The 27,861-nt window shown below is 37.9% G+C and overlaps 1 protein-coding gene across 1 annotated transcript; it reads right to left on the bottom strand.

Moving 5' to 3' along the window:
• Nucleotides 1-24: 24 nt before the first annotated feature.
• On the bottom strand, nucleotides 25-27,861 carry PPP1CB (protein phosphatase 1 catalytic subunit beta). Its single transcript, XM_086631680.1, has 8 exons — nucleotides 27,696-27,861; nucleotides 15,450-15,581; nucleotides 11,819-12,049; nucleotides 11,368-11,472; nucleotides 6,321-6,392; nucleotides 2,684-2,835; nucleotides 965-1,099; nucleotides 25-364 (listed from the first exon to the last, which is right to left on the bottom strand). Exons 1-8 carry the CDS (start codon nucleotides 27,745-27,747, stop codon nucleotides 260-262), a joined length of 984 nt encoding a protein of 327 aa, XP_086487806.1. The 5' UTR covers nucleotides 27,748-27,861; the 3' UTR covers nucleotides 25-259.

Raw genomic sequence — 27,861 nt, 5'->3', positions numbered from 1 at the left:
GTTGCAATAGTTTTTTCCTAATACTTTACTTTATGCTGGATATTAGAACTTGGAGCTATACTTGTTACAATACAGTGTCGCACATCTTTCTACTAGAAAAAATTAATAAAGATCCTTTACCCGTCTCTTTAAGTTAAACGTGTGACATCATAAAGGGTGTCAAATGGCTGGATGGTTTTACAGTGCACACTTATTATATACTGTAATATGGAGTTTTGTCCTTGACAGATCTGATGGTGTTTCTACATTATTCCTTTCTTCACCTCTTCTTCGGTGGATTAGCTGTGCGAGGTGGAGTGACTGGACGCCCAGAATTCAGTCCACCATACTGGTACTTGGCTTTCTTTTCAGATGGTTTCAATATCTTAGAGAAAATACAGAAGGTCTTTTGAGTCAGTGACAGCTAAGAACACTGCAAATACTGTTAAGCCAACACGAAACCTCATTCAGCAGGAACAAGAGGGGTGGGGGTGGAAATCACACCACAGTCCTACAAATTTCTTAATCCTACATATAACAGTAATACCACTTCTAAGTCCTTCTACTTCTACCACTATGTTGGGAGGGGAAGGAAAAGGGATTGAAAACATGTCCAAGAAGGAGTAGGGATTAAAATCTGATCAGAGTAACCACACTGAAAAGTTCCCAACAGTCCATCAGTCTGCATAATTACTACTTTGATCACCAGGTAAGAATAAAAAGTATCACTCAGACTTTGAAGTGAGCATCTGAATAGAGGGAATAACTTAATACGCAGGAGCTTGGAAAATAGCAAATCCCACACACTTCTCTGGAGAAGTTGGTTTGTAGTTCTAATTGTCCACAAACACCAGCCTGCTGTGCAGCCCTTTCCATAGCTCAGGTATATTACCCTCGACTAACCACAAGCACATTAACAAGCAGAGTAACTCTGTCCATACAGTCTAAAACCTAAAGTAATACTTACTGTATAAATATATCGTACCTGAAAGGAACACATCAAAGTTTCGTCCACACTCATCATGCCCCCTGCATTGTCAAACTCTCCACAATAATTTGGAGCTGAGAAGAGGGTGACCAACTGCCGTTTAGCAAAGAATTCATATCCATCTTCAACCACCTGCCAACACCAGAGAAATCAATACAGCTCATACACAAAAAAGAAAAGATTAATTTTGATGAAAAATGCCAGTCTTGAGGCAAACAGGACTTTTATTAAAGAGATGACAAGAACTCACCAAAAAGGTATTTTATGTCTTGGCTTTCAGACAGGACAGGTTCAGTCATTTGGTCTTATCTGGACTCTGAATGCCAAATAAGACAGCTTAACCTGTCTGACACTTCCAATGTTAAATACGCATCAGCTTAACTGTTCAGTATTTTCATACTTGAAGTCCAATTATGCACTGCCAGTTTAATGATTCCCAGAATTTTATGGCTTATACACAGAACTTGGATGTTTGACCAATTAGTTCAGAGCACACAAGGTCTGGATACCATCTTCATTGCAATTGTAATCGTTTAGTTTCACTTACACTAGTGTTGATCATACAAACCTCAAGTGTAAGCTTTTTTATAATTTTGATGCTCTAAAATCAAAGTGCTTCTGTCATATTTTCTCTAAGAGCATAATTCACCTTTAAAATATTGCAAGTAGTATGATGCATAAGCTAAGGATGTTCCCTCTTCCCCAAAACAGAAGCCTCACATTATAACATAGTAAAACCAGTGCACCAACTGCTCACTTAGGTCTCATCACTATGGTCTGTTAAAAGATGTCATACTACTTTTATAAAGAACTGAAGTGACTACATGAATACAGGAAATTGGTAGCAATATTGATCAGCAGTTAAGAAACCTTAATATCCATTCCACACATTGACTAATCTCTAATGTTTTAGCAGTACAATTGCAAGGAGAAATATTTAAGTGTTCTGATGGTATTCCCAAGCCTAACAGTGACACAGAATAAAAAGCCTATTTTTGTTTCACAGCAGGAGAGAGCTTTTAAAATTGACTAAATAATGAAACTCAAATGTTATACAGGAAATTGAAACCTGATGTTCACCTAACTAGGACACTTGCTTAAAGTAACTTAATAAAAACTGCAAAAAAGTGTACTTAAAGATTGATGATGCCAAAAATAGCCTTGCTTTCTGCACGTTTCAATAAGTCAAATAATCTATGCCAAAGTACTCTAGATAGCTGAACCAAAATGAAGGCAATGGTAAAAACTTATGTACAGACTCGTTTGTAGAAACATTCAAAATGCATTTAATACTTCCATGAAGTGAAGCAGAGATAGTTTAACCCACAACCACCAGAGAACTGACTACTACTGAAATGGAAGAACTCTAAAACATCTGTGTAAATCTTGAATTCAAGTCACTTTGCCACTTTAAAGGTGGACACTTTATCTCTAACATTCATACACAACAGTTGAACAGTAAACAGACAATACAAAAGAGATTAATGGGGAAATCTAGTGGTAGTATTCTACTTCAATGACATTAGACACTCAGTTCAATCTGAGTCAACAGACAGACTAAGCCTTACAGTCCCTTTATTAGGAAGGCATCTTTTTTCCTCTAAAAGAAACACCATGCAAAGTAAGTTTCAAATATATCCTACTGATTAGCAGCACTAAAGAGGCAGAAAGTCTAGAAGGAGAGGTTTTAAGAAGCAACTGCAGCGTAATTCATACCTGGTGAGCTCGACAGATCAAATCCAGATCGTGACGATTCAGAAATTTACTGACCACATCAGCACCAAAAGTGAAAGAGACCCCACGATCATTTTCACCCCAACCTTGCACATCTTTGTCTGGGTCAGACCACAGCAGGTCACACAGCAAGCCTTTGAAAGATAACACAAGTAAGAGGCTAGTCTTAGGAGGTATCATTCTATGACGTAAAATAGTTTTATTGTAATTACCAGAGCAGCTCTCCTAAACAAAATAAGCCTTAGCAACAAACACAGCAATACTTAAACTGTGGCTCAGACAAAAGATATGGTCTGCATAACAGTGGAAATGTTTTTTCCTCCCTCACCACTGATAGTACCTTGAGATTAAACAAGTCAGAGCCAGAGTTCTCTGAAATAATATTTAATTGTAATATTCAGCATGTTTACAGTGAGCAGTTGAGGAGTTTAAAACTAATGTAGTGGATGCATTTTAAAAGGTAACCATCAATTTCACAGCTCACCAAGAAAGCTTAGCTTGAAAACTGCAGTAAATTTTAAAATCTTATGCAAGGCCAGTCATAAATACAACAAATAAACTTGTACCACAAGCTTCTGAATACAGAACAGCTTTGATTCTTACCTTTCTTACCATAGGTGAAGAATCTTACATGACTGAATCAAAATTTAACATAGCAAAATTCTGATATATTGTTTCAGGTAGCACTTTTCAGTTTGCTTGGATTACTGTTGACTTTTCAAAAAGCCCCATGCCAGCTAGTCTGGAATCTAAATTAGAACAATAAACCTCTCTGGCGTTTTAGCACTGGTCAAGATTTTTTTTTTTTTTGCTGCCAACAAAAGGTCAGCCAACTCTGGAGTTAAAACTGGGTACTAAAAAAATTCTCTAATCAACTGCAGTGCCTTTACACACAGAACTGTCCAAGTGTTTTCACATGAAACAGGCCAATTCAACTGCAACACAAATGACAAAAAGCATTCAAAATGTATTTCATAGTTTTCTATGAAATTTTATGTTCTTTACCTGTGATGACTAACCTTTAAGCATTTAAATACTTAAGAGCATTGTTTCACAATCCAAAAGAGATGCCAGCAGGCTCCTTTATCTGGCACTCGGAAGTTTGATTTACAATTACATTTGGTTATTTGCTAAACAAAATATTAAACCCACTATTTCTTAAATAACAGATACTTCAAGTTGTAATCAAGCGCAACTAATGTCTGAAACCTGTTGTGCATCTAGACCATTTTGTGCGTAGATATATCTATCAACTGGTCTTTACTGTCAGTCACAGTTCCTCTCTAGCAGAGGCTAAGATTTTATTTGCTTTTAGAAGACAAAGAACAGAACAAGTACTATTGCATTTTAGATAAAATATCTATCTAGAAATAAACTACTGAATACAGACAGCGTATGACAAAAACTTACTTTACTGAAATTTAGGTCTATATTGAATAATGTGTTTTTCAAACCAGAATAGCTGCACTGCAATCCCTAATGGTTTGTTACCATGAATTTCCAACAAGCTGCTTAGGAAGCGCTTCCTCTTTTATTTGGTCCCCAAAAATCAAACAATCTTTAGGGTTACACACAGCCATAGGTAAATCTGTCCTATAATTCTTAGCAATAGTGTAACCAAACCCTGGAACCCTGCAGTAAGTTTGTCTCAACTAAACTACACTGCGCAAGTAGGATGACATTTTACCATGCAACATTTACCATTGCAATAGTTTAGGCTGACCAGGAGCGTACCATAACACAGCTGATAAGAGGCATTCGAGATTACACAAAGAGGGAGTTCATTTCCTAATAAGTAAATGGTTGGCAATGCTGACCGAAACACAACATTTATACCCTGGCCTCACAAAACGCAAATACTTTAACAGTTACCGAAGGCAAGTGATTTAAGTTGGAACACAGAGTCAGATTTGAGTGAACAGCTTCCAAACCCCATAAAAATGCTATTGAAATAAGAGGTCTTTAAATTACTATCTTTAATTGCGGTTGAAGAGGCTTTTATTCATCAGGCTAGAAGAAGCCATCACAATGATCTAATAATCTCAACACAAGTCACATGAACATCTACCAAGGATTTCTGTATCAATGCAAACATTCACCAAATGGTATCTCTCCACAAAGGGATGGCTTTTAAGGACTGTAACTTTCACAAAGTGAGACCACTTCAGTTTATTTTTCATTTTTCCCACAATATTTACTTCCATTCTGTAATATCAGTTGCTTTAAGTAGGTCCTAAATGCCAAGACCTTCTGTGTTACTCTACCATATGCACACACGCCTCTGATGTGACATTTCATTTTACCTCCACTGGTAAACATCCAGCTATTGCTTCTGAAAGAAAAATTAAGACTGCAAATCACTCTGTAGATCCAAACCTTTTTTTTTTTTAAATCTCTATACTTATTTTTAGGAGGTACTAAGAATATATATAATTTCAGTGGAGTGTCCATGGAAACGAGAACTACATTCTGCAAGGGCATTCCTGAAGTGAGAGTGGCTCAAGCAGTAGTATTAGCCTGTTGAATAGAACTACGTTTTCTGAGAGCTCTGATTAATGTAGATTGTCTCGTTTGTACTGAGATTTATTTGGTTATGCATTGAGTGAATTATAAGTAGCATAAAAGGAAGAACAATGTAGTAATTTATACTACAGAAACTCATGTACCAGTCTAGTAATGCTTCTCAGTGTCAAGAGTATATATACCAGCTTGCACAGAAATGTTCTTGTTTAAGGAACAGTAGACACATTAATATCAGTCCCTGAATTACTCCTCTGCATCAGAACTGAGGGACATTACAGGAAGTAGAATTCTTCTATTCCAAGGTTTAACTGTAATTGGCGTTGCAAAAGAGGTTTAGATGCGATATACCCTCTGAAAGTTACTTTCAGACCACTGTTGAAATCAACACCTTAAAAGATATCCCACTGTACTGCTTAACAGTCTTTTCAATCCACTAGCAACAAAATCTGGAATAAATGAGACACTGAGGAAGATGATTAATTAAACCATTCAAAAGAATATTATACAGAAAGCGCTGGCAATTTGCATCCAACATCTATATACAAAGTATTAATGTATTAGTAGAAGAAAATTTCAGGATTAGCACATTGATACAAGCAATTAAGATCCCAATTGCAGCAAAGTAGAAGCTACACTTTACAAATTTAAAGAGAAAGAAGACATGGCCCCAAGTAAAGAGAAGGTCAAATACTTCAAATAATACTCAGCAAGCTTTAAACAGTTATGTTCTTTGATAGACTAGAAGGCTTGGGTGCACCTAACCAAGGCAAGAAAAAGAACTAGCTGTTTAGTTTCATTTGATCTGTCATTAGATTTCTAAGTTCATTTTAAGGCAAACTTGTGGATAATGAATTCAAACTTGGATAATGTAGTTATGGTTATTGGTTAATGACAAACAATAGCAACGTGGGCAATAGCCTCTAACATATTGGATAACTTAGCCATCATGAGGAACAAAACTCACACCCTGCACAGATGTCAAGGAATACTGTACTGTGAATAGAGGTTGTGTTAAGTCAATGTATTGCCTGTAGAGAAATTCATTAAACCTGTTTTATCATTGAGACCTATTTACAGTACATTCCATGTCACTCACCTGTGTCAGGAACATCTGTAGGCCTCATAATTCTCCGGATCTGCTCCATTGACTGGAGATCTGGAGACAATCCTGTAGGAAAAAGAAAACAAGTGACTTGATCTACATGTTTTACCTGTAAAAAGGGTTCCAGAGAGCACACAATTAGAGGTTAAGTCATACAGCATCCATTGTTTCCACTGTAATATAAACAAAAGATAGTTTGCTGTAAGACAATTAAGTTCCTGAACAGAGGGGACAGAGAATAACAAAAGTGAAATTAGCAGGGGGTTTTAATTGTTTTCCTACCATTCTTTTAGCCACACAGTTAAGTATTTTCTTTTAAACAGCTTACTAGAGAGAACTGGTGAAGGACAGCATTCCCATTACATAACACAATTAAAGTGGATGCAGATGACCTTCTTCACAATCACTTTACTTTATAAAAGCTAAAGGAAAATCTCCTACCCAACTTGAAAAGACCACAAGTTGAAGCAGCCTGCAGGTACGACTGGAATCACAAGTCACATCACTGCATTTCAGTGTTTTACCGTACATCTGCTGAGCACCAGTCACTGGATGCTATAAACAAATACTAGACTATGCAAGTATAGATAAGGAGCACAGAAGTAGTCATCTACCACAGCTCAGCTGCTTAGTCTTTATAAAACCATAGTACCTTGACTACTCAAAAAAATCATTTATCACAAAGGCACAGCTCTTTTTGTATAGTTTTGCCGTATTAACATGTAATTACAGCCAAAGCACAGGATTCCAAAGCCACCCTTTTAACAGTTTAAGTACACACTCTAGAGCTTTTCTACTTGGGGCATACAGGTACAAAAAAGAGCTTACTAGATGCTCTAGTATCTTAACATGTCCTTAAATAAGGGTCCTAAAGTGACTTAAATGACGTAGGCAAAGACTACCTAATTAAGAAAGTTGCAGATTTAGAAACAGAGCACGAAGACCTAATTTGTTATGAAACACTTTTCATATTAACAAGCCATATCCATTTGACTCAGTCCAGAACTTTGAACATGACAAAAGAAAACCTGTCATTGTAAAGGAGTCACCATGTGAAATAATTTCAGTTAACATCAGAGTTTGCACAGCACCAATGTATCTGTTACAGGAACAATTACTTCAATGCATTTGATATAAAGACTTGAGGAACTTTTCTTCAAATATTAATATTTGAGATTATTTTTGTTGAAGCAGTCCTATGATAAAAGCCTTCTATCCTCATTAACTTGTTAAAATGTCTTCACAATATTACCCTGAGGTTGTGAAGGATGGCAGAAATCCCACGTTAAATAGTGTATCAAATGAGTTTTAGTCAATTCTACTTAACACAACAATACAGGGATACTTATATAAATTTAAGTACATAATCAGCTTTTAAAGTTTGATCAACCTACCTCTTCCCCTTCCCCAGCACTGATCTATTTGCATGCAAATTACATTAGCACAAAGGCATGTGGATTCTACTCAGCACTGCACCCTGATATAGTAATGAATAACCTCAGTGAAATAAGCACCACCAGTTTGTGATCTTCTATGATGTCACAGCTCTTACCATTTCAGGTTGCTCTCAAAACATGAAGTTCTTTAAAAGAATATATGTTATTAAAAATGTCGTCTCAACCCTGTAGCTGTTAATTTTTGTGCTCTAAATTAGCAAAATCTCACAAAACTGCCTGCATGTTTGTAGACCTTGCTAACCACCCAAGAGGTCTTCTCTTCCCAAATATCTTCCTCTCCGCTCTTGCACAAAAAGAAATAGCTAATGTCTCAAATCCAGATTCAGACATAAGTTGTACATGATCAGCATCAAATGAAGGAAACAAGAATGCAAACACAGGCTCCTAAAGCTCACTGTCAAGCTACTGCTACTACAGTGATTGCTGCAACCTACTGAAAGAAAACTGAAAAGTACACAAGTGAATTTTGTCTTGTCACATAATGACAGCTAAGCATAGAAAAAGTATCTTTCAGTATACTACCTCCTTGAAGCTGAAGAGCATCACTTCCCTAAGGGAAACTAGAAAATAATCCAGGCTCTAGATTTGAACCACTCCCTGATCAGGTGGAATGAGTAAAATAAGAGTGATAGTTACTTATTTTTATAGTGTAATCCAGGAAGCTCTTTGGGTCATTTTGGATAATATGCAAGATTATCAAGTAGACTTCACCTTCAACATAAATTTCATTGTCATTAACGGCACAAGAAAAACAGAATTCCAGAATTCCGTATTACATAAATCCAGTGTTCTACTAAACTAACATGACTTCCATCTCAGAGCTTAAATCTAACGCGCAAGACCAATGTGTTCCATCAACATTACACTACAACATGGTTTTAATTTATAGAAACTCGAAAGTAATCACATAAGGTCTCTGAAGATGAGAAATAAAGAGTGGTGTCACAGGTAAGAGGACAATTCTGTACAGAGCACAAAGCAAAAGGGAGAAGTTGAGAATGGTTATGGAATAACCTTTAATGAAGCAAGATAATGAGTAAAGTCAGAAGTAAGTCGGGAGGACGGCCTTAAAGAAAGGCCAAGATACAACTTGTATGAGCAATGCAGAAAGACAGGGAAAAGAGAGGGAGGTCATGGGAAGGATACAGTGAAAGATACTTTCAGCAGCATGAACGTTTGGAGACAGGGATGGCAAGAGAGGTTTGATTTATATTGTGAGACAGAGAACTCAAAACAGCATATGCCCGAAAGAGTCTATGTAAAAAAGCTGACTCAGGATTTCAAGCTATTGTAGATAGCCTACTGGGGTAAGTTAGGTGCCTTTTGTTTTACTATGTTATGCGGTTTTGCAAAGTTTTATTATATATCCCAGAGGACAATATTTTTAAAATAAACTATGCAAAAATGCGCAATATAGTAAAAAAGGCACCTACCTTATATCTATATGCTAGCTTCAACCTCCAGCAGAGTTGAATGGTTTGTGTTGCTGCCTCAGTGTTTATTAGAGTAGTAACATCATGAAAAGGCGTTGACAGTCCATGACTTCATGGGATCTGGAATGCAGTTTCAATAGGAATGGAGAAGAGCGGAAAAAGGGCAAAACTTATTTACGTGCCGAATGTCCACTTTCATTTAGTAGGAGCACACAGCACATTCAGTAATCTTTTCCCTTTATTTCACAGTTGCAGATTGGTTGACTGATAGTAATTTCAGTTACAGATGAAGCCTGTACAAGTTTAAGGGACAATTAGCATTCAATATAGAAGTAAATACTGCTTTTTGTAAGAAGATACTTAAATCATAATATGCACAAACCAGAAGTTTTCCTACTTGATTGAGCAAGGGTTAATCCCTTCAATACATTTATAACAAAGCTTTAAATTTTTTTCCTTGAAAAATAGCTTTCTAGACTTCTTGCTCATAACTCAAGTCTCAAGTGCGCACAGGCAGAAAACTACCAGTTTTGTCATAGAACACAGCATTCTACTCTATCTCCTGACCTTCCATGATTACCTTCTACCACCAACCTAAGCTTAATTGTTTACCTGAAACACCACAGTATTTTGTCACCTTTCATACTGTTTCCCAAATAAAACAAAATTCAAAGAACTATAATAATAGTAAAAGAATAATTCCTTTGCCAGCTTTTTTTGGAAACAAATTTATTACATGGTTTTAGCCACTGATAATTGGCTACCTCAGTGCAGAAGTGATTTTGTATCTCACATTTTTTAAATTATGAGATCTCGCTCATAAGATAGGTACCAGTCCTTGAAAAGAAGACACGATATCACATTGAGAACGAGATGAAAAGATGACCTGTGAGAATATAGGTACTTTCTCTAACATGTCAATGCTACCTGGAGACTGGCAGACTCAACTGCCTATCAGTGCATTAATTCTGTGTTTACAGAGACAGGACAATACCTCAGAGCATATTATGTGTTAAGACTCTAATAGCTTATGCTAGCAGGCACAGAAGGCAGAAGCTTTCAATACAAGATGCAAGAAGAGCCAGGACCATTTTTACAGCACATTCCACACAGGCAGAGCTCTTGCAGAGGCAGATACTTATAATTAACAAAGGCAGGATGGCAGCCATCAATACAACCTCAAAGTCTTCAAAAGAGTTTGCTCAAGAATTTTGGGTGTATGCTGTTCCTAATTCCACACTGAGCTGTTCAGACAAACCAGAGGTTTCTGCAGTGCTCTCACTTCCACTAATGTCTAATTATCTCACCAACAATGCAGGTGTGACACCTACCAGACCACCTCTGGATCACTCAGTGCAAGGCATCAGGTTGCTTATTAATGGAAGTAGTTTCAAAGTCAGTTGCAAAAGGGCAGGATGCCTCTTACTACAAGTAATTTGAAATTGTTGTCAATTGTTTGACTCTGCAAGGTCCCAAAAACCCATAGGCATCACTGCCTAGAAAAACACAGGGAGTCCCCTTCTACAAAGAAGAGTGCCCAAGTTCCAATATTCAGAAAAGTCACAAGCCTCAGTCAGATCACCACCAAACACTTTTTTCTCTACCAGAACAGGGCATCACTGGGATAGGTGCCCACAGAATATAGATTTTCCAATAGTAAAGGATTTATGGAGTCAGAGCAAGCCTGACCTGCTCTAATGTTAACACATGTCTTCAAGCAGCAGGCTTGACTATGCGACCTCAGAGGTCCCTTTTCCACCAATATCTTATGAAACCAGCTAAAGAGATCAAGACTATCCAGGGCTACTTGTGAAAGTCATTCTTTCACTTCACTGCTAGGGATGCCAATGTAAGCTAAGGCTGCACTGATAGATGGTAACAACACCAAGTCATGTGGCAAATTAGACAAGAATACTAGCATTCAGTATGCTTCAGAGAGGCACATACTGATGGGAACACTTACAGGCACACTTGCCCCTCAGGCACAGAGGACCACATGTATCAGGTACGAAAGATATCTGTTTGCTGCCAGGTGCACAGAAAAGCACAAGGCATAACAGTGACCTTTACAGACAATGTAAGGTTAAATGTCTCCAGGTAAATATCAAAGATCAGTTTAGACACAGCCTTTAAAAGCAGTCATCAGCTTACCTCCATGACAGCAGAAGATCTTCTCATCCACAATGGCTGCAATAGGCAGACAGTTAAAACAGTCTGTAAAGGTCTTCCACAGCTTAATGTTAAATCTCCGCTTGCCTACAAGAACAGTGTGCGAAATTAGGAAGAGAAGGCTGTTTCTTAAAACCAACCTGCAACACATCACAATCTGACCAAAAATGTCAGCAAACTGTCTTCACGAGGTTTTATTTCTGTTAGTGTAACTAGGTTTCAATCTCCTGTAATAGCATTTCAAGGACAGCAGAAGAGCAAACAATAATTCTCTAAGATACTCCAACCTTGGTTTGAAATGCACTTTTAGAAAGTTTCAAAGCAGGTTCACAGAATATTGAAATCCTTGCAGTACAAGAGTCACTACTAGAAGTGTCTCCAAAACACAGAATTAGTCTGTAACAGTCTTCCAAAAGAAATAGGTTTTGCTTACATTCATCATAGAATCCATAGATCCGATTGATGCTAGCACACTCATGATTTCCTCTTAAGAGAAAGAAGTTTTCCGGGTACTTGATTTTATATGCCAGTAATAGGCAAATTGTTTCCAGAGACTGTTTGCCTCTGTCTACATAATCTCCAAGGAAAAGATAATTAGCTTCTGGTGGGAATCCTCCATATTCAAATAATCGAAGCAAGTCTGTGTACTGACCATGAATATCACCTGGATAAGAAAATGTTTATCAAGGATTAGTGCAACCACATAGAGAGTACACAAATCAAGAACTTAAGCCAGCTAATCATTATTATCTTAAGAAAAGTATTAATATTTCCTTTAAAACCAGACTGGCAATACGTATCAGAAAGGTGAGAACCATGTTAATATTACAAACTGAAGTATTCACTAAATGTAAATAACTCACAGTATTTTGCAGAACCTCTATATCAGTTATGAAACCAATTCAAAAACCAAAAGCTAGAGAAATCTTCACAATTAAGCTGAAGCTTTCTAACCAAGCTCTACTTTGTTCAAATTACAACAAGGTTAGAAAGACAAACTCTGATAGAACAGTTACATGGCCAGGAAGCCAACATATGTGACTTAACTTTGTCTTAATTATTTACTGCAAAAAAGAATCTAGATAGACTGGAGAGAAGCTGAACACTGTGCTGGCAGATAGAACTTTCTTCAAAGGTCAATTCCTTGTCCTCCCATAACACCGCTGTACTAAGATTCCTATCTCCCAGCATTTAGGGTAGCCCCTCCTTCAATATGATTGTTCATATAAAAACAGTACAGAGACTCAAAGACTGATATCTCTTACAAGATATTCAACCCTGCAGGCACATCTTAGGAAAAATAATTGTCATGTTACTCATCACACTGCCACCTTTAAAATTAAGCTGGCTTTCCTTTAAACAGCTCTGTGTAGCAATTACACCATAACATATCATACCAGACTATCCAAAGCTAACTATCTGTGAGCTGCCCAGAAGGTCAAGGAAGATACCAAAGCTGCTCCACAGAAACTTGCAGAATACATGCAATGCATTCCAGCTGACTGTAGAATTCATTACCTAAGTGACTGAATGCAAAAAAGCTACGCAAGGAGCCTTCAGTACAAGTTGTATGCTGTTTAAATTTAGTACCTCCTGGTCGCTTACACTAAACATTCCATAAATGCACTTTCACTTTTGCTGCTTGTTCAGTGGCAAAATCCTGACTTTGTTAAGCACAGCTCTTCTCCAGTAGAGCACTAGCTTCCATGGCCTTAAAAAGGCAAAAAACCCAACAGACACGAACATCTCTACTGCTTTTTTCCACAACCTTAAAGAAAAAAGGCTCCCAAACGTGTATGCTCTCCAGTTCAATTCTTAAAGCATAGAGTGGTAAGAAGAGTACATAGCTATATTCCTCTTTACTCTTTCCACGAGAAACACAATACTTCCTCCTTTAGGCAACATTCTTCCATAACCATTTCCCACACAGAGAGAGAAATCACTTCCCAGTTTTCCTCTAACAACAGGGAACATTATCCACTACCCAATTCTAAACACAATCTGAAGTTTCACTGGCTAAAATAATTTTCACATATGTTGCAACAAGAACGACTCCTATTCTACTTTGTATTTAGAAATCTCCAGGTCACAACAGGAAGAAAACATAGAAGATTCTTCAAAAAATCATTGCTATGCTGAGTCTAGTTCTCCAGAACTACGCTATCAATACAGGTCCCAGACTTCACCACCATCACAGAATTAACTATCAAGTAAACATACTACAGAGAGAATATTATCATTGTGTTCACTGTCTAGAACTACTTTCAGTTACACACATGAGCCAGAGGGATCAAAGTACTTAAAGGGTGAAGGAACATTTTATAGAAACTATTTTCTAAAAGGACCAAATCATTTACTATTCCATTCAAGGCACTTGGCATTTTAAAATTCAGCTTCATATGAGCACAAGTTGAAGTCTACCAGATACAAAGCCTTACAGTAAAACCCACACCTATTTTAAAATGGACGTTTACACAAGATTATCTTTCATCTTAGATTAAAACACAGCTGTTGAAGATGTAAAAGCTTATTTTGAACTGACTTGATTACAAGACAAGACGATCCTATGGTGGTTCCTCAGGCATTGCCAGAACACACTAAAATCGTAGTTCAAAGCAGTACAGCTGCATATTTTGCTTTTGGTGAAGGCAATCATCTTTCTTTCACTTTTATCTAAATGCATCTTTGACAATTGCTCTAAGATTAAATTTAGATGCACTTGACAATTCCTGGTGCTATCACTGTGTTTGGAATCCAATTTAAAAATAACAAATACCTTATTTAACTGTGGATTTGCTACTTTATTATTGTGCAACTAACAGTCCTTTCAACTGTCTTTATTTAGGCAAATGAGAAACTAACTTTGAAGGAGGCTAATTATACTTTGCAGACCTGGACTTATGTATAATCTAAATATTTAATTTGAGTTTTCATCTTTTCTTTATCTAGGAATACGATGAGACTGTAGTCTCATCTGTAGTGCTGTAGTCTTTTCAGTATAGCATAAGCAAAACGTGGTAAAGCTGGATTTTACCTTCAACTTTATGTCATTAGGCAAGCTGGTCTGGTTTTTCTTCCCCACCCTACCAAGCAATTAGTCATTTGAAAATGACTTTGCCATTACTGCTTTTTATTTTTTTATTAAATTGGTAATATCCTCTCTTAACATAAGAAACATTGCTACATTAGGTCTGTCAGGAAGAGACGTTAATCTATCTCTGAAAATGTTAGTAACAATAAATTCAAAGACTGCTTCAATTTTAATATTATGGCACTTTAAGAAGCCTAATAGGAAATTTTATGCTTTCTAAGATTGTGTCTGCTTTTAATAACTTGAAGGATGATTACAAGCCAGTATTTACAATAATTTTGTAACCGTTTTTAAATTATTAACAACAGCTTACTTTTGAAGAAGTCTAGTATCTTATAAAGGTTTGTGTTAAAGAACACAAATGTTTTAGTTTTATCCATGTTTGACAGCAATAACGATGTTTGTTAAAACTTGATATAAAGCTCAAGCAATTACATGGCACCTAAATCTAATTTAACGGTCTGCATCTAGTTTTATTTTTTCAATTGAAAGACTAACTATGCTTTCTTCAACACCATTTTTGAAGTGTTCAATTTCACAACATGTAAAGATCTTTGTTCTGCTTATGCTTTTAAAAGAGCAACTACAACATTAAACTTTTCCTTTAAAAGGAGCTAATTGCTTTTTGAAATCGTTATCGAAAAACTAGCAGCTCTGTGCAAGCAGTCCCTAAGGAAGTACAAGAAACAGGTTGTAAAATTTGCACTAAACAAGGACACAAGCAGGTCTTATTGCCAGCAGAACTTGCTCCTAAAAAGTACTGGGAGCATCAGCAATCTACCAACTGTTAGCTGCCTTTTCTTGACTTAATCCAAGCTAAATTGTAAATTACATTTAAGATTGTGAAGACCTTACTCTAATCCATATCACCCAAGTCAAGGTCGCTTGCCTATCTCAATATCTTTCCAACCCACCTAGCATACAACTAGATTAAAACATCTACATAAAACACATAGATATGAAGTTTACATACCACAAATTTTCAGAGGTGCCTCTAGTTCCAGGAGAATAGGCTGGCTAAGAAATATTTCCCGTGACTTTATGCATAAGCCCCGAACCTCTGCTTCAGTCATCTGAACAATCTTCCCAGGACGACATCCTCGTACTGAAATGAGATGTTTAACAATTGAAGGTAACTATCACACAGATACACAGCAATAGGTATTTGAAGGTGAGCTGTATTTGAAAAAAAGCCAGCAGCACACTCCAACACAGCGACCAAGTGTGTTGGAATTATGTATTCCAATGAATTCTAAAATTCATCTCTGATACTGTGGTAATCTGTGCTTAAAGGTCTGTATGCATTCCTGTTAAATCAGGTTTTCAGAAGAGAACAATTTAAGCCTTGCTTTTGTCCACATTTGATTAAATAGCAACTTCAAAAAGTGTTTAAACTAACAATCTCATCATGCTAGAGTATTCACAATAGGCAAAAAAAATCTTGAGAACTGAAATCCTGAAAACACTTTCACATTAGCACAAAATAAACTTCTTTAGGACTGTTGAGTTCAACAGAGCCAACTAAATACAAAGAAAAAACTATAGGCATGTTTACACTTTTGGCAACTGAAACTGCCATATTAGGAACATTACACTATACTAGCTTGATGAAACCTTCATTAATCTATAAGTGCTCTTGAGTTATTGGAACCTTTATGTCCAAAGACAGACATTCATTCATTTCAGAAAGAAATTGAATTCCTAAACCACTAAATCAGGTACTCAGACCTATATTTAGCACCAAGTTTTCAAAAGCATTCACATGTCACTGCACTCCAACCGACATCCTCTGGCAAGTTAATCTGCAGTTGCTTCTTTCCACAAATACCTATATGATTCCTTGGTCAGAGGCTTCAATGTGTCTTTAATGAGGCAGCAAAATAGAACAAACCTGTCTGCACTCTGGCTGATCCAGTTCAGTCTTGCATCTCAGCATAAATCAAAGTTCGGAGTTCAAACTAATAAACCAGAATGTATCAGTGTCTACAACAGGTGAACATCTTGTGCTGCCATCTGCTTTAGACGGAAGCAACGTTCAGCATTGAACCATGGCAGTACTTACAAAAGAAGGTATGAACCTTTAGCAGCTCAAATTCGAATGCTTTCAAACTCAGTAAGACATTACTTTAAGAATTTTAGGTGCAATTTTAGGAAGTCTAGTAAGATAGATGTGCAAACAGAATAGCAAAAACTAGTTCTTCACACATAAAATAAGTTCCCGGCTTGCCTGCTTCCCCTCTCCAAAAAAGATCGAGTTTCTAACATTTTCATTATTTAATATAACCTCCCTTTTCCTTTTATTTCCACTTAGCTCATAGAAAACATAATTTACAGAGGAGATCAGTATCATTATCTACATTGCGCAATGGGGAAAAAAGGATATGAGGAGAAACAGTTTGTCCCAGGTCACCTAGTACTGCAGTCAAAAGCGTTAAGGTCAAAAAGCTCTGCTCTGGTTATCACAATATACTCCTCCCAGTGTAACTGCACATCTGATCATTCCAGCACTGTGCTATAAATTTCTATTTTTAATAAACACCAGACACATTTGTTAAACTGAGGTTAGGAAGCAGCCACAGGAACATGTGAAAAGGTAGAGGAGAATGGTTTTCTCAAGCAACGAAGAAAAGACGTGAAACTTGATCCTGGGACAGCCAGTTTTGAGTGTCAAAATAGCATGAGGGCTAGTCTATCTGCAGTGAGGATACATCAGAAATTCTTCGTTCACTAGAATTCCACAAGAATAAGGCTGTGGCACACAGGACTTCTTCCAGTGAAACTCTGAATCAGTACCAGGTGATATTTACCATATGGTAAGTCACATTCCTTTTGCTAATTAAGATTTCAACTGTACTTGAGAAAGCAAACAGCTTTTTAGTAACGCTTTTTTGTTGTTATTCTTCATGCATTAAGATGTTGGCTTACATATTAAAAGAATACATTAGACAAAATCAAGGTGACTAGAAAACAAATGCCTACAGGCTTCCATTTCATCACAGCTCAAACATCTACTAAGTGATGCACTTATATCTATATCTTCAGTCCCATGGGGATTATTAGCAAAAAAAGTAATACCTCAGGCTTGATAGCTCTGCACAGGACTTGACTATCCAATCTGTGAGGTACTAAAACGCTCCAACAACCTTCACCTTTTCAAATCTTTGCATTCTGGTAGCTTATAATGATCCCTTTCATAGACCAGAAACTCATTTTGATAGGCACAATAAACTGTCACTGTAGATAAGAAAGCTCCCATGTGAAAGAGCAGAGTCTTAACATCACAATATCTATCATTTTATTGAAACAACTGTTATATTTTAAACCCATAGCTTACAGCTTCAAGGTCATACCAAAGAAGCATGCAGTACAACTAGCTTTTCAGACCCATTTTTCCCTCTACAAATGGTGCATTTTTTAAATTTGTTTTCATAAACAATGAAATTCCCCACTGTATTTAACTCTTTTCATAATGTTTTGCAACACCAGAATTCAGCCATTCCATGTAGATTAAAACCAAGTGACACAACCGCACACTTTTTACATCCACTCTAGTTTTGGAACTCAAATGAAGGAAAGCCCACCATACACAACATTAACGTTACTGTAAGTAGCACCAGACCAAGCACAGAGTCCAAAACTGAGACAGCAGTTCAAGAAGGGCACTCATAATTCTTACCGTAACTTTGATCCAATCAATATTTCTTAGAAACCAGCCTCTAGCTCCCTTTAAAACTCACATGGAGGTTTAAGCTTGGAACAATTGCTTTACAGGATTAAGGCTTTAAGTGCTGATGGATTTTTGCACTAGAAAACACAGTAGACACAGCTCCTGACTTCAAAATAAACTAACTGCTGTAGTCAGTGCATCCAATGTTTTGATGTTTAAGGTTCCACTGTAAAAAGAACTAACATTGCAAGCCCTTAACACACAAACCAAACTTATTATTACACTTTGGATTCATCAGGGAAAAGTTTCTAAAACTATAGCAAGCACGTCACTCTCAGAGGGAGCGGCAACACATACCTAGTGATTGCAGTTACTTCCAGCCCTTGGGAAGGGTACAAATCTGGGCCACCATACCTTTAGCAAAGGAACTCCTTCCCATCTGAACAGTTAGCAACTGCATAAAGGAAACTCAGTTTCACTTGAAGTACAAAGCGTCATGAAGGAGGAATAATCATCAATAAATGTTAAGAGAAAATAAGTTTTCTCCCACAATTCTCTGATAATCAATAAAGGTACTACATACTGAAAAATGCAAAGCTACTGTGATCCTGGAAGCCTCAGCCCTTTACAAAGGCACTGAAAGGTTCACCAAGTAGTCATCCAAAACAGCTGTGGTACAAGTACAAAAGCAAGACTAAGCACATTTTTCACCAGCTTACACTACTACTAGAATTTTGCTCAAGTTTCCTTGATTCAGCTGAGCACTGTATGGATTATAAACAAGAGCATCTCCCACCACATTTAGTTTTTCAAAAGCCAAATCCCCGAGAACAGATTTAAGAGGAGGTTGTGAGAATGAGATCAAGAGTGTAAATTATGTTTTTCAGACTCGTTTACAAATTACTACAGCTAACGATTCTTAAAACATGCAAGTCATAGCTGCATGTATTGTAAAATCTGTAGCTCACAAAAAGCCTTTAACAGCACTGGGAAAGCCATCACTTTTAATGGTTGCCATTTAATGCAGGGCAGAAATAGCATCTCAACATTAAAAGTAAATTAATTCTCTTTAATCTAAAATGCAGATGCTGTAAACGAGCTTTGATTTACATAAAAGTCTTCGTTGGGGACAGCACTTCCTGTTGTAACACACGATCTCACGTGCATAGCACTATGCCAGAACAAGCCTTTGCTGCAAGGACCTTAAAGCAGAGTGACATAGCAGGGAATAGAGGGAATTAAAAGCACCAATATGTATTGTATTGCCACGCTATTATTTTAGCACAAAAGATACTATAGTCATCCAAAAGCTGCTCTGATCAATATTAAAATGGTCTCTGCATCTACACAACCTTTGATAAGCAACCTTAACAAGTCTATTGATAACAGTTAGTAATTGGGGACATGAGTTGTTCAGTGGCAGGATAGAAAAACTTCAGCAAGCTCAAAAAAATAATTATTTTCTTTAATATGTCCAAATTCATGCCAGAGTAGCAGATTACATAAGGCAATACCGGAGAGGAAAAAAATAAATAACACTAAGGTAAGTGGGTGAAGAACTGGCTGTTGGAAGTTCTATTAGCATCACTTTTTGTCATACTCTTTCACAAACTGGAGAAAATATATTTAACCTATTCTGTCACGCTGTTCATGGTGTGCCTCTCACTCAAAGCTGCTCACTTTGTGGTATCACTAATAGAAGTTTCTTCAATTACTAAATCAGCTGTGGTATGCACAGCTGTCCTAAGCATTTATACTGTGTTCTCCAATATCACACATGTCCCATTTACTGGACAAAACACTCATGGTTTTAGCATAACATCTAAAACCAGACAGACTTCTACCAAGTCTCAAAAAACTTGGGCCAGCATTATCACTAAGCAGCAGCCTCGTTCTTTCCCTACACTGCTTTTTTTTGCAGGCATATGCATTTGTGGCCACACAGTAAACAGCATCAGTGAACTGATCTTTTCTTTCTAGCATAAAGACACAGCCAAACAAAACTAATCTAGATAGTTCCCAAAGCCGGAGAACATACCCACAGTGAACTTGGGCTAGGACTATGGAAGGAATAAGCAGCTGGTTCTGCTGCTTTTCATAGTAGTTCCAGCCAAGCTTATTTCTGAAATCATGGCTTTAGAGATCTATTTTGCCAGAGTATATTTTAAAAAATCCCAGAACTACAACACAAGTCTGCAAGCATGCAGTTTTACAAATTGCACACAAGCAACTCCCACAAGCTTACACTCCTCCCAACGTTCTGTGGAACGTTTAATGATTAGTGATTAATAACTATGACATTTAACTATTTATTTCCTGTACTTCAAAGTACTTTGGAGTATTCAATGAATCCTCAACAGCCTCTCAATAGTAGGAGCAGAATGGATTTGGAAGCCAAAGGTGGCATTATCTATGACTTGGAAAAAAACAAACATTTCTTATATCAATTTTGGAGATGTGTTCTGAAGTTATCTGCTCTCAGCATTTTAAAAAATTTGAGTTATGTATTTTCACAGTTTTAAAGTCAGGAATCCTACATTGGATTTAGAAAGTGTCTTTCACTTTGGAAAAGAGTTCTACTCTCTTAAAATATTTTCTGTTATTTAAATTGTTCAGCTGTCAGCCAGAAGCAGCCACTCCCTATCTTGCAGCAAAACACTGACAGTTAAGCCAGCAAAACGATTTTTCAAAGTTTCAGAATTGCTGTAACAGAACTAAGCTCAGAATGGCTTTCATTCGTGCGCTACACTGGTGGACAACAATAATACAAATGAAGCCCTGCCAGAGCTTTACTCAATTCAGTAAGCAGCATATTGCTGAATATACAGTTAATCTGCATGGTGTATGCAGCAAAGCCCTATACCTTTTCCAGGGTATACCATCCAAACTCCCCAATAAAAATAAAAGAATCAGCCTTCCAGGGAGTTTTTTTCCTGAAGAACTGTGCTTTTATATCCAAGTACTCTTAAAATCTTAATAAATTTGCCTTCACTGGATGCCCTTATATCAAGTATTTTGCTGAAGAACACAGTGATTGGACTTATATTTAATATCAAACAAATTCACTGCAGAGTAAGAGACTGCTCAAGCCTTTAATTTCTAACCAGGAAAATAACCAAAGAATGAAGTGGTGTTCTACCCAAACCTGAATTTATATTCTTAAAATACATACTATCCAGCAGAATTAATGCTCATTGAGAAGGAGCTTCATTAGAAACTAGTATCTAAAGTTGCTTCAGACGATACCCAAATAAGCCCATGAAAACACACAAGTGTTCCTACACCAACCTCCACCCATTATTGCTTTTCAAGGGCCACCTGCTTCCTTACACAGAGGTTCCATAAACTAACTTATGGTCTCAGTCATTCTGTATCATGCATAGTTCGAAGAACTGCTGAATTCAAGGTTGAAGGACAAGATCACATTAGTTACTCCACTCTGTAAGCAAAACGTGTAACTCTGATGATTGTTATTGGTCTATATTTACTGTTTGCTTAGTTACACTTGAACCTGAAACTCACGCAACTAGCGAAGTGTAAGGTAGAAGCCACTCACTACCCTGTATTATACAAACGGGTGGCAATTCCTATTCTAGTACATTTGGAAGGCTAATCTAGCATAAAAATCTAATGAAACAAAGAATTTCAGCTTCTTTCTCAAAGTTTGACTTTCTTTTCCTCTAAAGCAGAGCTAATGAAATTCCTAAAATTTGAGCAAGGCAGAGGCAAATTACAAAGTTACTTCATCAATCCCAAGAAGTAGCAAGGGGAGAAGTTACTTAAACTGTAATACAAAAAGCTAGGGTTTAGCATGACTTTTGCACCTCTTCAATGTCTCAGGTATTTAATTAATATGCTCACGTGGGATACACACAAAAGCTTTGTATCAAGCTTGATACCAAACAAACAAAACACACAGAAGACGGTGCTGTGAAACTAAGACGACCTAGCCTGTGTACTAAGACAAATCACACAGCAGTAAGGGAAGGTAGTAAACAGGTTCACTTCTATGTTTAAACTATGAACCAGACACGTACCACCGTCAGAGAAGTCTCAGGCTGCAGTTAAGAGTAGATTCCCCTACGCACACACACCCTTCACTGAGTACAGCATCCGACCTTACCGAGTAATAGCCAAATACTGTGTGCTTGACTTCACACTACTAAGACATATACTGGGGGAGGTGAGGTGGGTTCGGTTTTGGTGTGGGGTTTGTTGGTTTTTTTGGTTTTTTTTTTAAGTTACATACCTACATTTGTGGTGGTCCTAATAAGCATTTAATTGCCACTATCAAGTATTAAAAGTCCTCCTATCTACATAAAATAAAAAGTAGGGGTTTTTTTCCTTTTATACTATGATTTAGCTGTACGCTAAGCAAGATACTGAATGAGTCAAGTAAAAACTGTGCTGCAGAACATCTAAATGAAACATGTACTGAATCATGTATGCCCCAAGTGGCAAAATAACCAGACAGAATAAAGGAACACCAGCACACACTGCCTGACGCTGGGCTCTTGGCCTTCAGCGCAGTTTTTCAAGCCAACTATCCCATTTGTCACGCACTTACAAAGCTAAAGATGAAGTGGCTGATATCTGCACTGCTGTACAAACCCAGGAACAAACAGAATTCTTCTTTCTATCCTTTCTTACTGTTTAATACAACACCTACTCTCCTCAAAACATTAGGAAACTGACTATTTTCTTTCTCTCTCTAAAGACTATTTCAAAAATACATCCTTTGCAAGAAACTCCATATTAAGTTTTCCTTGTTTATTTTTCCAATAGCAGATTTTATCCAGTGATTTCACACCAAACAAGGTAAGAACCTTTGTTTATTCAAGGTTCACCTCCATGATGTTTACATTGTTCTGCAACAGATTATTAAGGTATATTTTTCTCCTCTACAATCACCTCTCTTTTTCAATATCAGTTACAGAGCCTGTGGAACTGCAAGCACTACTACTGTATCATACTACACCACCAGGCTGGCTGGACACGTTAATTAGTTGAGAGACTAACCAAACAAGACATTACTGACCACAATACATTAGCCCAGTAGCTCTACAGCATTTAAAATCCCACTTTCATTTGAAAAAAAAAAACAAACACTATTCAAATTTATCCTTATCACAACCAATGATAAGATTGTGATAAGGAAAATCAGAAAAAATAAAACTTGCAGCTTTCTTAGAAGACAACACATGACATGGTAAGAACACTGTGCAATCAGCTTTTAAGGTAATCATAAAAAATCACACTGAGCTGAACACTGGGGCAATAATCATTCTCCACATTTACTGAAAGCCTGACAACTCTCGTCTTGGATAAGTATTTCCCTGCTTTCGTGGTGGATCAGTGCTTTCAGAACCAGTAGCCCTCCTAGCCTCACCAAAAATTTTGTTTTAGAGCAGATCCACATTAAATTCCATCAAATAAGTTGTTAATTTGAAATAGATTAGCTAGATTCAGGCAAGCAAGAAGTCTTGCCAAAACAAGGTAAATTTGTTTGTACAGCTATACAAATTAACCCTCTTCAAAGAAATCCAGCTTGTATTTAAGGCTATGTCTGGGTTTCCCCAAGTACATTCTCCCTTCCATATGTTAAATGCCTCAGTGTTTACCAAGAGAAACACTTACATATGTGAAAGTGTAGAAAGTCCAGTCCAGTTGGGCTGCCTTATATCCAGAAATTTTAAGAAATATTTGCAGCACAGAAACAGGAAGCCAAATACCCAGACAGAAATACAGCAGTCTTACTTAACACCATCCACAGCACTCTTTACAAGTAAGGTCACACCTATTCCAGCATCCTTGCTTTGATATACAGGGAACTTTTCCACACTGCCAAAGTTTAAATTAGCTTTGAGCCTGGCTTAAATGTAACCCTGGTGTACTAGTCTAGCTCAGCATTTTTGCAAATTTCAGGGGATTTCCCACAGAGGGATGCACGGTGTGCCTAGATGGGGCAGAACACAACATATTCCACATGTGCTGTACTCATGACAATCCCGTGTGTGTGCATACTCCTGTGCTGTCCACAGCTAGAATGGACTGGGAAAATCTATCCACCAGATGGCACAGCTGGGAAGGTAGGAGGAACAACAAAACAAACAAAAACAAACTAAACAAAAAAAAAAGTCAGCACACTGAAGCAAAAATGAGGCTATCACCCAGGTACCACAGCACAACTAAGCCTGATACATGACTAGAATCCTGAATACCACTGCAATAAGGAAACAGTCTTAAGACTAATTTGGCTTATCCACTCTCATGGTCACATAATAGTCCAGAAGTGTTTTCGGAAAGCTACAGAATTTTGTGTTTACATGACCTGTAAATTTTCATAGATTCATCTGTGAGTGATTTATTTATCAAAAGAAATCTTATAATGAAGCTCAAGTATCTGCAGGATCAGTCAGGCACACATCTAAGAGCACCAGCATCTCTCTCACTCTTCTAGTAAAGACACAGGAATGGGAATTTACATATGGAGGTAGAAGAAATAAGAGAAAACGTTGCTACGTTCAGACTTTGCACATACAGTATACACTTGAGTTTTACTTTCCTCCAAATATAAGTTATTTATAAGGTATCACTAACTAGTATCTGAGTATTAGACACATTGCAAGAGAAAGTAAATTCAAAACAAGCTCTTACCATTCCTAAATTAATCATAGGCTAATAACCTGGTATATGCAAAAGAACACGGAAATTAAAAGCTAATGTCCTAGAAGACTATCACCAAGATTGATATCACTCAAGAGTTAAGCAATCTGGCTTTCAGAACTCAAAAGATCCCTAAAATAAGCATATATTCAAGATAAGCATGCATGCACATGCGCTGAGGTCTGGGAAGATGTTCCTGATGAATTCTCCCAAGTAATCTAGCTATAGGCTTCCTCATATTGACATCTCAGAAAATAGAAAAAAAAACACATGGAAGGTAAGACAATCTAAGTAGGTAATTCCATCAAAAGGCAAGTTAATGTGTCATGTAACCCAAAAGATACGTAGTCATGAGCAACAAGGGTAAAAACATTAGGTTAGAGTAACCTAATTAAAGCAAGAGCAAAAACTCATGACAGCTAATACCACAGCCTAGAAACAGGTGTCACCAACCAGCAACCCAGTGACAGCAGGGAAGTTTCCTATGGCTGTGGTTTTTGATATGTGTTTGCTACCCGTTAAAGTCTACGCACAGCAGCAACTGAGAGAAAATTGTAGACTGCTACTCAAACTTAAATCAACCCATTTCACTTAAAGTAACCAAAAGGACTAAATATGTACTGTAAGACAAGATTTCATAAAAGCGTCTTTTTATTATTTCAGTGTGCACTTTTACAGCTCAAAAGCCACATTTCCTTATCCTTTAAGTCAAAGTTGAAGTGTGAGCAATGGAGCCAAAAAACTTGCTTTAAACTAATTGCTCCAGAGATAAGAGTCAACAGAAATTTTTCTGCGCAAGCAGTGTGGGGAGGGATTCGTACTCACTTTACCACAACAGGTCAGCTAAGCAACAGCATAAGCTCCAGAATGTGAGCTGACAATTGTACAAAAAAAAGCTCCATTGTGAAATACTACTATTCGAACCACAGCTTAAAATATTACACACTAGTGGTACAACAAATAAAAAGATGTTAAATGGAAACAAAAATCATAAACGAAGCATTCTTTTAATAGTTTTGTGGGGTTCCCTTCACCAAAAAAAACCCACAACCACGAGAATCTATTCTCTTTCAGATACAAGGTGTTGTACAAGGCACTCCTACTACTGTTAGTAGACGACAAGGAGAGAAAAACCACTCCATTTCCCCTTAAGAATCTTCCTAATATCTGCTCAGAGGGAGAAACAGATGAAAAATTATAAGCAAAGCTTGGTTCAGAAGTTACACACACATATCCCTGAAGATTAAAGTGCTCTGCAATACAAAGCACTGATTAGGTTGCTTGGACACAAGGCACCCAATCATAACCCAAAAAGCTAGAAAGTTGCAACACAAGTATTTATGGTGTACGTAAAAGGTATGGAACATCTATTTTGAAAGCCTCTGTTAAAAAAAAAAGGACAAGCAGAGTAATATTTAAGAACAATCCAACAAGTTGCATACCAAAACACTACAGAACCCTCTCCTCTTAAAGCAATCTATACTTAAGTAACTACATTGATGAGCAAAGCGGAAAAGTACCTTTTGAATATTTCATAAAGTCTCTCAAATCACCCTCCCCACATATACACAGGCATTTTGACGTCCCCAAAAAATCTGCAGTGTGAAGTCAATGTTTACTAGGTTACTATTTGGTTTGTCTTAAAAACCTATCAACTCATCTGGGTTTCAACATTCAGAAAAAGGGAGTTTTATCTGTATTACTGATCAAAGATAAACTTCAACTGATGATACCTGTAGGTTTCTTCATACTATACTACACTGCATACCTTAAATCACAAACATAAGCACAACTGCCCAAAGCCTTTATGTATTTTAAAATATTGATTTTATTTTTCATAAATTTCCACATCTAAAAAGAACAAATAGCAACTACTAAAAAACAAAAATCCTCAAAGTCCTAAGATCTCCACATTGTAGCAACTCAGCTGAACAAAACTTTCAGACTTACAAAACTTGTTTCTCTTCCAGAACTGTACATATTCCAGAAATTCCTTTCTGTAAGCCTTCTGCAAAGCGATCCAACTATCCAAGGAGCACAGCAACCAACTAAGTGAACAGCGCATACCCATGCATGTACACTCATCTCCAAAACGCAGGTGTTTATTGAATGCGGAACGAAAGATTAATGGGAGAAGAGGCCTAAGAAGACTAAACATTCAAGACACAGCTTAAATAACAAGAAAATGCTAGGAAAAATTCCTTAGCTTCCCTAAAAGCAGGGAGTAAGTCAATTTCCTCCTTACTTTAAAGGAAAGACTATTTAAAACACACAAAACCCTTCATGGCTTTTGCTAGCCGTCCATGAGAGCTACTTTTGGAGACTGCCCCGTAGGCAGGCAGAGGAATGTCAGCGCACTAAATCTCTCTGCTTCCACTGACACTCACGTACATACAACTCCATAGCTAACACAGCTTCTACACATAATTTTAAACACAGAAGACTGCGACTAACCCAACCGGAGGGAGGGATAAGGCCGCTCATAGCTCAGCTACCGAGGCTTCTCCAGCTCGCCCCTCAGGCAGGCAGCTGCAGCGGGCGAAAAAGGAAGAAAGAAACCTAGGCTTTTTGCCTTTTTTTTTTTTTTTTAAATAGGAAAGCAGCCACTTCACCTAGACAGGGCGGGCAGACCCTCCCGCACACAAGATGCTTAAACGCGCCCCTCCTCCCTCCGAGGGGCTCGGCAGGCCCGGGGCACCGGCGAGGCGCGCTAAGCCCCAGCCCGGCGACCACCCCGGGCCCGACGGCGCAGGGGCGGCGCTGCCCCCGCTCCCCCAGCCGCAGCGCAGGACAAGCCCGCCCCGCCCGCTTCCCCCCACTCCATCCCGCCGGCAGCCCCAGAGGAAAGCCAGGGTGCCCTCTCGCCCTCCCCGGCGCCTCGCTCACCTTCCAGCAGCCGGGTGATGAGGCTGTCCACGTTCAGCTCCCCATCCGCCATTTTGTGGCCACCAGACTCGGTCCCGGGCGGGGAGAGGGCGGGGTAGAGGGCGCTTCACGGAGGAGGAGCAGGGAGCGGTGGCCGCAGCTAGAGTGGCTCCCCCCCCCCACCCCC

The sequence above is a fragment of the Tauraco erythrolophus genome, chromosome 2 (genome assembly GCF_009769465.1).
Source record: "Tauraco erythrolophus isolate bTauEry1 chromosome 2, bTauEry1.pri, whole genome shotgun sequence".
NCBI classification, from domain to species: domain Eukaryota; kingdom Metazoa; phylum Chordata; class Aves; order Musophagiformes; family Musophagidae; genus Tauraco; species Tauraco erythrolophus.
Note: the sequence above shows the minus strand (reverse complement) of the source record. Positions and strands in the feature narration are given on the sequence as shown.